At 37.5% G+C, this 16,285-nt stretch overlaps 1 protein-coding gene and 1 pseudogene across 1 annotated transcript; one reads left to right on the forward strand and one right to left on the reverse strand.

The window, feature by feature from the left end:
* The first annotated feature begins 5,313 nt into the window (after window positions 1-5,313).
* Window positions 5,314-6,513, forward strand: LOC132165010 (chitinase 1-like; annotated as a pseudogene).
* A 176-nt stretch (window positions 6,514-6,689) lies between these two features.
* LOC132166691 (probable indole-3-pyruvate monooxygenase YUCCA10) lies at window positions 6,690-10,582 on the reverse strand. Its single transcript, XM_059577556.1, has 4 exons — window positions 9,939-10,582; window positions 8,001-8,234; window positions 7,160-7,282; window positions 6,690-7,069 (listed from the first exon to the last, which is right to left on the reverse strand). The coding sequence occupies exons 1-4, from the start codon at window positions 10,545-10,547 to the stop codon at window positions 6,893-6,895; spliced, it is 1,143 nt and encodes a 380-aa protein (XP_059433539.1). The 5' UTR covers window positions 10,548-10,582; the 3' UTR covers window positions 6,690-6,892.
* Between the last annotated feature and the right edge of the window lie 5,703 nt (window positions 10,583-16,285).

Below are 16,285 nucleotides of genomic sequence, written 5' to 3' on the forward strand. Positions count from 1 at the left end.
GGGGATGGCTCATGGGCCACCCCTAGCAAGATTTGGGAGTGGCCCGACGGCCACCCCACCTGAGGGGTGGCACACAAGCCAACCTAGGGTGGTCGGGGGTGGCCGCGAGCCACCCCAGGGTGGTCGGGGTTGGCCGCGCGCCACCCTTGTGGGTCGCGGGTTGGCGGCGAGCCACCCCTGGCCACTTCTAGGGGTGGCTCATTGGCCACCCTCTCCCCCAAAGAGGGTGGCTGCCGCCCTATTTTTTTTTAAAAAAATTAATTTATAAATTTTATATATTTATATTTTTTTGGTAACTTCACTTTAGACTCCTGAATTACCACGCGATTTGAGAAGCTTTCGAAACATCAAAATCTCTTAATTTAGACCCTTGAACTTTTAATTGTAATCAATTTGAACTCCTCGGTCAAATTTAGCCGTTAACTTTCCAGATCTACCCCTAAAAAGACCAAAATATCCCTGATTTTTTTTAAACTTTATTTTTATTTTATTTTTTAATTTGGAATTAAGGGTAAATTTTGGATTTTATAAAAGATTCAGGGGTATAAATGTCATTGTCTCAGTTTTAACATTTAAAATCTGATGAAGGTGTTCGAATTAATTGCAATTGAAAGTTTAGGGGTCCAAATTGAGAGGTTTTGAAGTTTGAGGGGCTTCTCAAATTACTTGATAATTCAGTGATTTAAAGTGAAGTTATCCATTTTTAATATATAAAATTCACTCATGTTCGTAATACAAACTTCTACATTTATTTAAAATATGAGAATTTCATATTTTAGAAAATATAAGGGGATTTAGATCCAACGCTATCACGACCATGTTAAATCCATTTGATTGTGGTTAAAAAAGTCCCAATGATTTAATAAAGTTTGGATGACAAATAATCGCGTGCATTGATTGTGTGACTGTTCGAGTAATCGTGAGCAATTTAAGAGAGCGCATGATAGACTATAGTCCTAGTAAATAAATACGATGTACATTTCTTACAAATTAGATTATACTTCAGGAATGAAAAATACAAGATTTTTTTATTGATGTTATTAAAAAAATATGTGAGATATGTTATTAAAAAATAAAAAAGACAAAAAATTTCTAGGATTAGAGGAAAATAAAAAGGAGGTGAGAAGTACATGTTATTAAAAAAAAATTGTAGAAATTTCTTTCGAATTGTGTTGGTGGAAAATTCTCCCAACATAGTCTCTAAAAGTGATATATGTCCCTTTACATTTGAAAAACATATGTTTTTTTTATCCCCTTTTCCCCCTCTCTCCCTTTGAATAGAAAGGAGAAAAAAAAAAAGAAAAAAAAAAAGAGAAACATATGTTTTTTAATAGCATGTGATTTTCCCATGTCTTTTTTTTAATAAAATCAATAAAAAGAAATTAGAAAAAAAAAATATGCTTCTCATATATTTTTTGTTGTTAAAAAAAATGTAAGGAACACATGATATTTTTAGAGACTAATTTTTTTTTTTTTTTAAAAAAAATTTCTACACTCAGTTCATAAGAAATTTATGTCCACATTTTTGTGGTGGAAAACGTTTTGATAAGTGCTGCGACGTGATATGGGATTTGAGTAGCTATTTTTGGGTATGAGAGACTAGAGGTGTACAAGTGGGTGGTTATTAATTGCCTAAAAATCGCTTACTGCTTTTGTAGGCGGTTGAAAAAATTCGATAACTGTCTAAGACGGGGTGGCTAGCGGTTTAATGATGTCGCTTTGGTGCGTTTGATATGGGGTTTTCGTTTTGATTTTAATTAAATTGATCTTTATTCATTAAAATAAAAAATCAATAATAATAATAATAATATTCTTGAGCTTCGTGATATTTTGGAGCCTTCTAATTATTTTAAAAATGTCTAAAATCATCTAAAATAGTCCCTAAAAGGAAGCTCGAAGAAGGCCTAATACACTAAAATATGCCTAAAATGCTCATTTCTAAAAAATTGGTTATGCAGTGTGGTTATGAGTTTCAATAACCACTAACCGCAGTTATTTTAAAACCTAGATGCCTAAAGCAGAGCGGTTGCGATTATAAAAAATCAAAAATTGCCTAAGGCAGTTTCAGTTAATGGTTAAGGATAATAACCAATAACCGCAATAGCTTGTACACCCAAACGAGATATCACAATTCTCTACTTAAGGTAGAAGAACACTACACTACTTTACTTGGGGCAAGATAATACCACAATTTGACTAATTCTTTATCTGATTTCCTATTAACAACAAAATAATATTTAACTAAAAATACAAGTAGATAACACCTAAAGTGATAACACCTAAGGATCGAATATTCAAATTCAAATAAATTACTCTAATCCTACTGCTCTCGTCTCAGAGTAGAGCTCCCTTGAGAAATTTTTTCTCTCTTCTCACTCCACAATTTCATCCCCTCCTTCATCTACTTGCCTTCCACCATGGAACCCCAACTGGCATACATATACAACCTCATTTCCCAAACAAAATCCCTCAAATTGGTGGATAACCCTCATCTCCTGCCTACGGCCCACTGCGACCATCCTGGTAGGATGCATTATATCCCTATGCACAATCCAAAATCCAAAATTAGGAAATCCTTCCAAAACTTCTGGACATTCTTGAATACCTCTCCTTTGCAAGCATTGTTGATAATAAATTCCTATTTTATTTCAAAAACCTTCAGGAGTTCTAGAAAAGTCATTGAGCTTGGCCTTGACTATCCGGGGTCACCCTCTGGTTTTGAAAGCTTGGACGATTAGGGCACACAAGTCATACTGCCTTATGAAAACCCTATTGGGGATATATAATGTCTTAAAATCCAAGTTTATTGTAAGACATTTTAGTTGATATTGAATAATGTTGTTATTTATTGATTTATTTAATTTAGCATATAACATATAATCCATTTACAAGCTTATTTTTATTAATTATACACCATATGCATGTAAATGGTCAATGAATTGTATTGAATATGGCTTATGGTCATACAAGAAGATCTTAAACCATAAACCTTATCAGTTCATAATATATTGTTCGTAGTCAATGGGACTGGACATTCTATTATATAAGACTGTAACACATCAACATTCCATTCGCAATCAATGGACGAGACATGTCTAATTGTGCATTGTGTTGGACTCTTAAATTGAACCCATTTTCTATTAGTAGATTAGTTGAGAGTTAGCCCCTTAGTAAGATTAGTTGAGAGTTAGCCCCTTAGTAAGACCCAAGTAGTTAGGTGTTGAGTATATATATATAGATCACTAGGGCTGAAATAGCGGACGGTTAATAATCACTCACTAACCCCTAACCGTTAACCCCTAACTGTCTAATTGCCTAACCACTTTTGAAAGCGGTTAGAAAAAATTGCTAACCGCTAACCGCTATATATATATATATATATATGAAATGACGTGTTTTTTTAATTTTTTTTTTTTAAAGCAGTTAGCAGTTATTAACTGTTTTTTTAACCGCTAATTAATTACCGGTTATTAAATAATTACTAAATGCCTAAGTAATTGCGGTTAGCGGTTTTAGTTAATAACCATTAACCATAACCGTCTTTTCACCTTTACAATACTAATGAGAGGATTGTACGAAAATTGAACATGAATATGAAAGCCCATTTCCTTTCTTGTTAATCAATTACACAACCCATTTCCAAAACCATTCATCTATCCATTCTTCTTCACAGTTTACATATTCAATGACATTCAAAAAAAAAAATAAATAAAGAAGCCCATCACAAAATAAGCCCATTACAATATACAATATTGGGGGCTAAAGGGCTATATTTGGGCCAAGCTTAATTGGTTGATATTGGGTACACCATAATCTAATAACGTTTATCAAAAGCATCGAATTCCTTGAAGACTGGCCATTTGTCGTGGCCACATCCTAGCGTTAAGCGATCGAATTCGGCTTTCTTCCTAGCTAGCAAAATCGCTGCCGTTCAATTTTGGTCATCAAATTCTGGACGGCTGCTATAAAAAAATGATGCTGTATGCTAGCAAATATTGGATCATTAGCATAAACCTGGATGTTCTCACAAAGCAATTGCATAAGTCGGTGCTGACATATTCCTTAGAAACAACAACATTACAAAAATATACGACTTCTTGTAGCCTTCACCAAGTTGTCTACAAATGAACGACCATTTTTGCTCCATTTGTCAAATCAGAAATACCACAATGTTTTGGCCGGCTTACGTATCAAGTAGAAAAACCATATAAAGTGTTAGTTCTTGTGTTGGCTTAATTCAGTTCCAAAATGCAGATGCTACTGTTCACGGCTCAAACACTGATATAGAATACTCAGAATCCAATCTCCACCATTCATAATGTAGATTCATGTGTTATGAACGTCCCTGCAAAATTTCAGCTCAATCGGACCACAAACGCCTATCGATCGGAGTTGTTGATGAAGACTGGACAGTCCGGGTCCGGACCTCCAGAAGCCGGGTCCGGACCCCATTTCCAGAAACTTGATTTTTCAAGCAGGGTCCGGACCTCAATTCCCCGGGTCCGGACCCCAGTTCCCGAAAGTGCATTTTATGAGGCATGTCCGGACCTCAGATCTGCAGGGTCCGGACCTGGGTGACTTATTAGGGTTATTTTCTATTTAAACACGATTTTGCTACATTTACAAGTACGTATTTTATTGAGCAAATATCAGGGTGCTTAGAGAGAGAGAATTTGTTCTAGATTATTGTTGAAGAGAAAATACGTGAAGCCAATCGGAGTTCCGGTGAAAGGAAATCTTTTAGAAGAATCGTGCCAGATGTTCTGGAAAGGGCTACTGAGGTAGAAGTCAAGTGGGTCACTTGTCGTGTGCAAGGAAGAGTCAAAGGTTTTGTTATTCTTCTTGTATTCCTTATTCTTCTATATAGTGAATTGATTTCCTGGGTTTGGTTGCCCTGGAGAGGTTTTACATTTAGAGAGTTCTCTAAATGGTTTCCTCTTCGTAACCAAATTTCTGTGTTCTTGATTGCATATTTCATATCAGTATTTGGTTGATTTTTTAACTACTAAGTTAGATCTATTTTCTGGATATTTTCGGTAAAACTCCTAGACGTGTGAGTAGGTGATAATTGGAGTCGTTTTAGAATTTTCATAAAGTATAATTGATTTCTTGGTCCACAAATTCGATCACACAAACATGCCAAGAAGGATGATCAAGCTTCATCTCCATCTCCTCCCTATTGCTCTAATCACATTCATCTTACCACGAATTTGTGGTAATTAATGCTAATCATATATTAATTATCATTTTTTTTTTTCTCTCTATGCATATTCTAAGCTATATATTTTCCGTGGGCTTATAGATGGGAAGGTGATGATGGAGTACATTGGAGCCAGCGGCATTCCAGTCACATTTGCTCCTGTTCCGATTGAAGATGGGATTGACTTCCATTTCATACTTAGCTTTGCAATCGATGCAGACCCATCATGGAAGCCCAAGAACGGCAAATTCTCACCATATTGGGTTGAGACATTAACCCCAGCCTCTGTCGCAGCTGTCAAGGCACGCCCCCCCAACATAAAAGCCTTAGCTAGCCTCTCCCGCTGAAGCCTCGGCCGAAAAGTTCTTCGTTGTTACGTACCGTTAAATCTCCATTTATTTTAAAAGTTAGGTTGAATACCTTTTTGGTATTTGGGTTTTAACGCTTCTTATTTTTTTTTACTTAGGTTTCATTTTGTATCATAAATGATACCTAGGTTATAGCTAAATATTGAAATAGTAATTCTGTCTATTGACCCTGGGGGTGGTTCAGCCACTCCCTAATTGCATTTTGAGGTGAAAATCTGTTAATTTTATTAACGGAAGATGGACAGAGATACCATCTCCGTATTTAGTTATAACTTAAGTATTATCTATGATACAAAATGAAACCTAAATGAGAAAAAAATAAAGGCACTAAAAATGTATTTAACTCTTAAAAGTTTAAAGTTATAATAAATAGTTTATTTAATTTATTTAATTTATATTATAACAGGTATGATCCTGTAGACCCGGCCTCGTCTTTGGATATCTAATGCTTTCTCATCCCTCCAACCCATAGTCACCAAATACCATCTTGATGGCATCGACATTGACTATGAAAATTTCCCAAAACACAACTCAACTTTTGCTTATTGCATGGGGGAGCTCATGATTACCAAGCTGAAGAACCAAAGCATCATTTCCATAGCTACAACTGCAATACCCTATGTCCAGCTCTTCAATGGCTATGGAGATGTCATTGATCATGTTAACTACCAATTCTACACCGACAAGGTGACTACTCCTCAGGGATACATGAAAACCTTTAGGCTTCGTGCTAGGCAATTTGATAGGGAGAAATTGCTGCCTAGCTATGAAGTCAATGGAAGAGGAATTCAAGGGGATCCATTCTTTGAAGCATTGGATCTTTTGAAGGAAAATGGATTTGAAGTTAATGGGGTGATGATCTTCTCTGCTGATGCTTCTTCTTCCAATAACTTCTACTATGAGAGGAAATCACAAGCTTTCTTGCTCAACTCTACTAGTTTGTAATTAATGGAGGATTTTTCTCCTGACATTAATTTGTTTGCTTATTATGATATATGGTTGTCTTTTTTCTTTTATTGGCACGTACTTTAACCATTTAATCATATGCTGATACGTGTCAAGAAGTTGTAAAAGAATTGTCATCAAATATATCTCGACGTCATTGAAAAATTCATGTGCAAAGGCGGGGGAGAGCTGCCATCTATTTATTAAACCATAAAACTTTTACACACGTTATTTAGGTTTAACATAATATATACATAGTACCACTTAGACGTACGTCCGACAATATATATAATAGACCACACTAACATAATTTCGACAACCAACACCAACTTATTTATATTAAACAAGTACACAAAAGTTCAAAGGTTCTCCAATGCTTCTATTTTCTGGCGCTTAAAACCTTTTCAACATCATTGGCTATGGCCTGTGCATCCATCGCAATCCCATAGAGCCCTCTCTTTGACAATCCAGCACAATACAGGCCATTCTCTCCCTTCCAGTGACATGGGAAACTATTTTTTGGCATTCCTTCATCATTAAGAGCATATTTGTAATCCTACAAAAAAATATTTAATTAAAAAAAATTAATCTTCAGCCTATATATAGGAGATGTAACTAAAGGGTGAAAGAAAGTGCATATATATGCCTTCAGCCAGTGATTAGCTGAGCTTCGATAACCAGTGGCGAAGACAATTGTATCAAACTTTCTCTCAGTGCCATCGTTGAAAACCACTTTGTCTTTCTTAATACTCGATATCTCTGGGACAATCTGTCAAAATAGCAACAGAAATTACAGAAAATAGCAACAGAAATTACAGAATATTGCATGTAATATATATATGCATATATATTAATTAGAATATTTTAAAAATATGAATAGCAATAAAGATGCATCAATAATGTCATCAATAAAGATGATATTATTTCTTAAGTATCATGATAATCTAAAATTAGTTCCCCAATATATTAATTAATCATCCGGATCAGGATCCCTACAATTTTAGAAAAATTATAAATTCTCAAATTCCAAAATTTAGACTATTTTTATGTATGGAAAAGCTTAGGAAAATGCTACCTATTAAAAAAAGGTGGTATGTTAACGTTACAGTTAAAAATTGAGTATCTTTTCATCTGGTATATATCGAAATGCTTGCTCTTTATGTTGTAAAAAAAGTTTGAGCCAAATATTGTATTTTGATTTTATGAAGAATATGCGTAACTTCAAAAGTGAAGAAGCTTTTTGGAAGGAAAATTCTTTTTGACTGCTTCGATTACATGCAAATAATTTAATATGTGACATTTTAAAAGAGTTTGGATGCTTAGAAATTGCCTAAATTTCGTAATTTGAAAATTTACCGTTTTAGAGAAATTATTTATAAGAATCCTAATCCGCCGTTTTTATCTTCATCTTCATAAAGGAGAATTATGATTTTATCTTTGTCTTCATGAATTATTAAAAAAAAAAAAAAAAATGTAAATCTACCTACCTGTATCTCTCCACCTTGGATCTTTTTGATAGTCCCAACGTCGATGACTGGAGATCTTCCTGTTATAGCTTTCTGAGTGAAGGGGCCTATTTTTGGTCGATGAATCCCAAATTTGGATAGATCTCCATATATGAAATTAGCATGCATTATGACCAGAGCATCCACCACATAAACTGGGAGATATTTCAGTAAGGACATTCCTCGAGCAACCGACTCTTTGGTGAGCACATGAAACTGCAACCAATTAATTACTATTACATTATTATTATTTTTTTTTGAAGAAGAATATTTCAATCTCTTATTAAAGCTCAAAAAGAGCAAATCAGGAAAAGAGGAGAGTCCCCTCCTTCCTAATAATATCACCAATGCATGGTGGAATACAATGCCACCAACATATATAAGTGACATGGGTACAAGCCTCCTTTGCTAGATTATGGGCAGCGGAATTTGCTCCCCTTGGAACATGAACAAAACTAGATATTGCGAGTTCACTCCTAGAACTCTTCACATCTTCCACGAAATGTCGATAGCTACTCTCGCACGTTTCAGTAGAATTAATGGCCTTCACCACCGTTAGCGCATCTCCCTCAAGTACTACATTTTCAAAACCCATCTCCTCTGCAAATATCACAGCGTGAAGGGCAGCAAAGGCTTCAGCCACCATAGGATCCACTATTGTCTTCTTCTTGAGTCCACAAGCCGCCATAAATTGCCCATTTGCATCCCTTGCTAGCAGTCCAATCCCAACACAAGATTTTTTTTTTTTTTTTTTAATCTATGGCAGCATCCCAATTCACCTTCACCATACTGCCATAGATAAAAAAAATCTTGTGTTGGGATTGGACTCCTAGCAAGGGATGCAAATGGGCAATTTAGGGATACATATTACATTATTAATAATTAAATAACTATAAACAAATATTAATTACTAGAATATATGATTAATGAAGAAGAAAGTTGGGTATTAACTTCTACTAATTAGCGGTATTACAACTTTAATTTATTACGTTACAAATTATTTATGAACTTAATTATCTGTCTCGATCTATGCAATAGTTACCATACGTTACTCACTAAACATAATTAACTTTACCTTTATGTTTAATGAAATAGATTTCTATTGGCCAGCACACACTCCAAATAGCAAGTGGAGAGAGAGAGAGAGAGAGAGGGGGCTGGGGTGCATGCATGCAAGACAAATAAGTCCTTAATTATTTATTTGCCTTAAAAGACCAAAAAGATGAAATTAGCTATATTGGCATGTAGTTCGTCTATTTTGGCAGGACTTGCTGCCTTGCTACTTGGAGGGGTTCATTTCCTTTAAGTGAAACCAACATTTGCCTAAACCTATAATTAATTTCACAGTTGTCAAGCTGCATGCAAATGAGGAGAGAAACGCTTTTCTAAGCTTAATAATTGTCTCTTATAGCCCTCAACAAGATAAAACAAGCTAATTCTTTGCACTGAAAGCAAACAATGGCATATATATATATATATATATATATATATACATATATATATATATATATATATATTAACCGAGGGCTAGAGAAGAAGCAATTTTTTTTTAAAATTTTATTTCTTAGCTCAAAATCCCCCATGCAAGCAACCCTAAATAAGAGACAAAAATCTATATATAAAAAAGAGGGTACGTATGAGTTGTGTGAGAGGAATTAGTCGGGAAATGTTGCTAATAATTAAATTGATTTTGTCACTTAGCCTTGGTGACTATGAAGCATCATGCCATCTAAGGTTAGATTCCTTTTTAGAGCAAGTAATTTTTTGGAGCTACACTCGCGGACAAAATCCCAATCTTTATCTGACCTGTGTGGGAAGCGTTTTGCACAGTGTCTCGAAAATCTAGTTGAGGCAAAACCCCCTATATCTTAGTTAAAATAATAATAATAATAATGAAACTCTTGTGGAGAGAAATCTTACCGGACTTCTAACAACAATGTAGGGTTTGGCTTCGAAGATGGAGAGGTCATAAGCAATCTCCATCCCAGAATTTCCACATCCAACAACCAAAACATCCTTGTTTTGATATTTCAAACCCGATCTGTAGTGGTTGGAATGTACTATCTCTCCCCTATAGCTGTCCAACCCAGGCAGATCAGGAATGAAACCCTCACTGTTCTCTCCCGAGGCAATGACTAAGAATTCAGCAACATAAACCTCCACCTTCCCTGCAATGGAGTTCTTAGCTTCAACCCTCCATTTCCTCCCAACTTTGTCATACAAAGCCGACTGAACGGAGCGGAAATAACGAGGACAGATGTTAAAATGGGAGACATAATCGTCTATGTAGTGAAGAAAAGCATCTTTAGGAAGAAATGTTGGGGTTTTGGGTGGGTGTGGCATAAACGGCAGGGAACAAAATTCCTTAGCCAAATGGAGACCACATCGGTCATAGGTTCTTTTTTTCCAAAGAGAAGCATAGCAATCTTCCCTTTCAAGGATAACATAGGGGATGGAATGGCGGGTCAAGCAAGCTGCAGTTGCAAGGCCTGAAGGGCCAGCTCCTACTATCACTACTGTTATCTCCATGGCAACAACTGGGAGCTCAAGGACTTGTTCTCTAGTGCCCGGATATGGAGCTTCTTCCACTGCTATTTCCTACTTATAATGGATGAGGGGGGAGGGATTAATGACAGAATCTGGGACATTTGTTGTATGATTTATGCATAATGGAATACATATATTTTTTTAATGGTTATCTTGAATCCTTTGCATCTAGTGCATGCAGGATGCCAATCTTCCACGTAACCAATGGTATTGGCTAGGTAGTGGGTGAACTGTCTCCGCTAGGGCTGTTAAGAGAGCAAGCCGCTTGCTCGCGAGCTCGGACTCGGCTCGTGTTCGACTTGAATATTAAATGAAGCGTTTCATGAATACGAATCCTGGCTTAAATATTAAACGAAGCTAGCTCGGCTTGACTCGGCTAAGTTCCTAAGGAGCTCGTATAAAGCTTGAATTGGAAGTTATTCACATAATTCCTCATATTAATATTAAAAATTGATAATTTTTTTTTTTTTTTTTTTTTTCTAATAGTATCCTTTTATTATAAAATGATGCATATGCTCTCTTTTCGAAACAAAGTGCCTTACTGTATTGACTCGGGCTCCATATTTTGCTAGCCAGACTAAGCAAATGTTCATATGCAAGCTAGCTTCTTAAGCCGTTTAAGAGTACTTGAAGTTTAAATTTATAATAAAAAAATAAATTAATAAATTAAATTAAATATAAGAGCCAGCTCGTGAATTGGCTCGGGTCTGCTTGACTTATTATGAGCTCGAGCTCGAGCTCGATTTTTTGGCTCGAGTAAAATTTAAATAAGCCGAGCCTAAACAAGGGAAGCTCGCTCAAACTCGGCTCGTTTACACTTCTAGTCTCCACATGAGAGTGTACGTACTCTTATTTAATTAGGGTGTGTTTGATATTGTAATTTTATAGACAAAATGTGTGATTTTAAACCAAATCGGAGAAAATAGATTGTTTGGAATTGTATTTTTTAAGAAATTGCGATTTGAAAGATGGGTTTTTTTGGAAAAAAAAACACACACACAAGTTTTAAATGCTAAATTGTGATTTTAAAGGCCAAATTGCTATTTTGTCAAATTGTTAACTGCGTTTTTAAAAATCATGTTTTAAAATTGCACATTGTAAAATCGTACTGTTTAAAATTATAAACCCAAATGGATTCTTAGAAGATGAGTAATATTGCTAGAAATAAGACTTTTGTCTCCCTCTTGTTCTTTCAAATGTGATGTGACTTTTACAATTACGAGTAGATTTTGATCAAATGGTAATTTTAGAAGTTACATCATCTTAAAGAGATAAAAGTCTTCCTTCTAGCATTACTCTTAATAGATTGTTATATGATTGTTATACAGTTGAGATGGTGTGGCAATAAAACTCAACTATTGATTTTTTTTTTTGTTAGTACTGATCTAATGGTTGATTTTTACTACTACATTAGAGCATTATTTACAGCCTTACCAACTTTTTTTTGGTTATTTTGTTAAGGTAATTTTGGGAAAGTGGCTAAAAATTCCCCTTTTCATCCTCAACATTTTAATGAGAAAAAAATGGTCAATGAATAGTACTATTAATAGTGAGTACTGCTCACTCACTTATAGAATAAAAAACTAATTTCTCTCTCCCTTTCAATTTTGTCGTTTCTCTCTCATCCTTTAATAGTTAGAGAAAAAAATAAACAAATCTTTGACAAATAATATTTAAATGAGATAGTGAAAGTTAACTGTTAAAATAATAATGCTGGGATGTTAAAAAAAAAGTGAGTAGTTTTTTTTTTTTTTTTTTTTGAGTAATAGGTATCAATTTCTCATTATAAAATCAAGGAGTTTGAGCAAATTGCTCCAACAGAAGTAGGTCCCGAATACAATTCGGTGGTTCCCCCCACAATTGAGTCACCTCATGCTGTACAACATACTTGGCTAACACGTGGGCTACATTATTTCCTTCCCTCTTAACATGCGACATCTTCCATTAGGAAACATAGAGAAGTTGCTGCTTGATATCCTCCAGCATGTGGCCTAGTCTGCTGCAGTCCACCTCTCCATTATTCACTGCCATCACCACCTCCTTCGTGTCACCTTCAAAGTGGACCCTCGAGAGCCCCACCTCAGTGCATCAGGTAATTGCCATCAACGCCGCAGTAGCTTCAGCCTCCTTAGGAGTTGGATAGCCACGACAAAACATGCTCCTAGCCACAACCAGCTTGCCTGTGGAATCCCGAACCACCATAGCACACCCCATCAGACCCCGGTCAGCCGCCAGTGAAGCATCCCAATTCGCCTTTACCCAATCTTGTCGAGGAGCGAACCAGCGGATTGGAGACAATTCCCTTGTTGACATCAAGGATGAGTCCCTCACCTGCTGGACCTGCTGAACCTCTGTAATCGCCCTAAGCGTCGTCTGGAAAAGAGTGTGTGGTGAAGTCATCTTCCCGTTGAAAACTACTTCATTTCTTCTCAGCCAGATACGTCTGGCTAGGCCAGCAAACTGCACCATTTCCTCCTGTCCACAACTGTTCAAAAAGCTCATAAAGACATGCTTGAAGCTCGGTTCAGAGAAAGAACTCTTTTGGATTCTTCGACTAGCCATACACCATACATCCATGGCAGACGGGCACTGCCAAAGAACATGAAATGCAGTCTCCTCGGCCAAACCGCACAACGGGCATGAGGAATCTGAGATGATGGATCGTCGACACAGATTTCCTTTAGTAGGGAGGATATCATGGCTGGCTCTCCACAGAAAATTTTTCCCTGAATTTGGGATTGGCAAAGCCCACAATTTCTTCCAGAAAACTCCAGACCCCTCCCCTTGTGATGAGCTTTCCGCCTTTCCACTGCTCTCAATTTCCTGTTGGATAAAATACGCACTTTTGACGGTAAACCGTCCAGTTGCCGAGCCCCTCCAAATGAGTGTATCCGGTTGGTTTGTGCAGCTAGGCGTTATAGTCAAAATCAGTCGGACCTCCTCCGAGGTGAAAAGAGTTTCCAACAGGTTGGTATTCCACCATTTTGTTTCCTCCACCCATAATTCGCTAACCGTAGCATTCGGATGCAGCCTGCTAGTCGGAGAGCTGATACGGTATGTGGTAGGAGAAGGAAGCCATTTGTCCTTCCAAATCCTGACTGTAGACCCATTTCCAATTCTCCACACCAAACCCTCTTTTAGGAGATCACAAGAAGTATGGATGCTTCTCCATGCAAAAGAAGGCCTTCTTCCCACTTGTGCTTCCAAAATAGATGTTTCAGGATAGTATTTGTATTTCATCACATTTGCCACTAGGCTGTCCGGGTGGTTCCATAGTCTCCAACTTTGTTTACTCAAAAGAGCTTTATTAAAGCATGTAAAGTCACGGAATCCTATACCTCCCGAAGCTTTAGGGTGACTCATACGACCCCAACTCATCCAATGTACCCCGGAATCTCTCCCGTTTTGACTCCACCAAAATTTGCGCATAAGCGCATTAATCTCCGCACATAAAACTTTCGGGAGGAGGAATAGACTCATACAGTAAGTGAGGATAGCTTGAATTACTGCTTTAAGTAAAATCTCCTTTCCGGCCTGTGACAAAAATTTCAATTTCCAATCGGATAGCCGCTTTCTAACTCTATCAATAATTCCTTTAAAAGCATTAACTCTAGATTTTCCCACCAGGATTGGGAGACCCAAGTAAGTGTCAAACTTTTATGTGGCTGGAATACCTGCAACTTCCAAAATTGCTGCTTTATCCTCTGACGAAGTATTCCTACTAAAGAAGATGGATGTCTTATTATTATTAAGGCGTTGACCCGAAGCCTCCTCATAACATCGAAGCACATTTGTCAAGGAATTCCATTGAAGAATATTTGACTTACAAAAGAGGAGACTATCATCTGCAAAGAAAAGGTGGCTTATCCGAGGTCCCTTTTTAGACATGGGAACCCCTGACAAAACCCCCTCTCCGTGAGCTTTTGTCAATAGAGAACTTAAGGCCTCCGCACACAAAAGGAAAAGGTAAGGTGATATTGGGTCACCTTGCCGTAAACCCCTCTTCGGTGTTATGGACCCATACGGTAGACCATTCACTACAACTGCATAATTGACCGTCGTAACACACATCATTATTAGGTCAATCCACCTTTGGCCAAAACCCAACTTAGACATAACTGCTTCAAGGAACCTCCACTCCACTCTATCGTATGCCTTGCTCATATCCAACTTTATTGCCATAAACCCCTGTTTTCCTCTCATCCGAGAATGCATCGTATGAAGTGCCTCATATGCCACCAACACATTATCCGTGATTAGGCGCTCAGGAATAAACGCGCTTTGAACCGGAGATATAATAAAAGACAGAATCTTCTTTAATCTATTGGCGAGGACCTTGGAGATCACCTTATCGAGGACATTGCAGAGACTTATGGGCCTAAAGTCAGTGACACTTATTGGGTTTTTCTTTTTAGGGATAAGCGCAATATGGGTCCTATTTAAAAAGTGGGGCATAATACTAGAGTTGAGGGTGCCAAGCACTACTTTACAGATATCCTCACCCACAGTATCCTAATGAGTCTGAAAAAAACCTGCAGGGAATCCATCCGGACCCGGGGCTTTGGTAGGAGCCATTTGGTTGAGAGTGAGCGACACCTCCTCCGCCAAGAAGGGTTTTAATAGGGAAGTATTCATTTCATCCGTCACCTTTTTTTCCAGTAGTTGAAGGCATGAGTCCAAATCCCCTCCTGATGAAGAAGTGAATAAGGAATTAAAATAATTCACAAAAGCATTCTTTACCTCCTCATCGGTTTCACATGGCTGATTATGTTCATCCATAATGCTAGCTATGAAATTTTTCTTCTTGCGGGCAGTTGCGCATGCATGAAAATATCTCGTATTCCGATCACCACCCTTTAACCATTCAGTTTTGGCCCGCTGTTTCCAGTACAAATCTGATTTCTCCATCAGAATTTGCAACTCACTTCTGACTTGGAACATCTGGACGTCACAGCCTACCGCATTACTTCCCTGCAATTTTTGGAGCCAATTATACAAGTCTTCAATCTTGGCTGTATATGACCCATTTTGGCCCACTCTCCATGTGCGTAAATCCTGTCTGCACCTCCCCAAATTTTTCTCAATACCTTCCCATCCTCTTTCTGCAATTGGTGAGTCAGCCCATGCATTTTTGATGACCTCCCGATACCCCTCCTCCATCACCCACTGTGTCTCGTACCGGAAGGAAGTTTTTGCTCTTTCTCCCATTCTCGCCGCCGACATATAGAGGATTAAGGGGGCATGATCAGACTAGGTTGACCCCAACACTACTACTTCCGCCTCCGGAAAAAGATCCTTCCAACTAGAGTTTGCGACCCCTCTATCCAAACGTTCTTTTATAAAATCTGGACTATGTCGAAAATTACACCAAGTGTATTTAGCCCCTCTGAATCCTAAGTCCGACAGATCGCAATTTGCAAGAGTTTGTTGGAAGGCCAACATCTGGCTTATGGGACGTCTACTCCCTCCCCATTTTTCAGATAAAAATAATATCTCATTAAAATCTCTGATGCAAACCCAAGGGGCGGGATTAATATTTTTCAGGTACTCGAGGAGTGCCCATGCTTCATGTCTCTTCGATGGATCCGGGTGGCCGTAAAAACCCGTAAATTTCCATGCCTCATCAACACCCGGAATTTTTACCATGCCATTGATGTGGCGATGGCTAAAGTTCTGAATGTCGACTATGATATCATCTCCCCACATCAAAGCTAAACCAC

This window comes from Corylus avellana, chromosome ca11 (genome assembly GCF_901000735.1).
Source record: "Corylus avellana chromosome ca11, CavTom2PMs-1.0".
NCBI classification, from domain to species: Eukaryota; Viridiplantae; Streptophyta; class Magnoliopsida; order Fagales; family Betulaceae; genus Corylus; species Corylus avellana.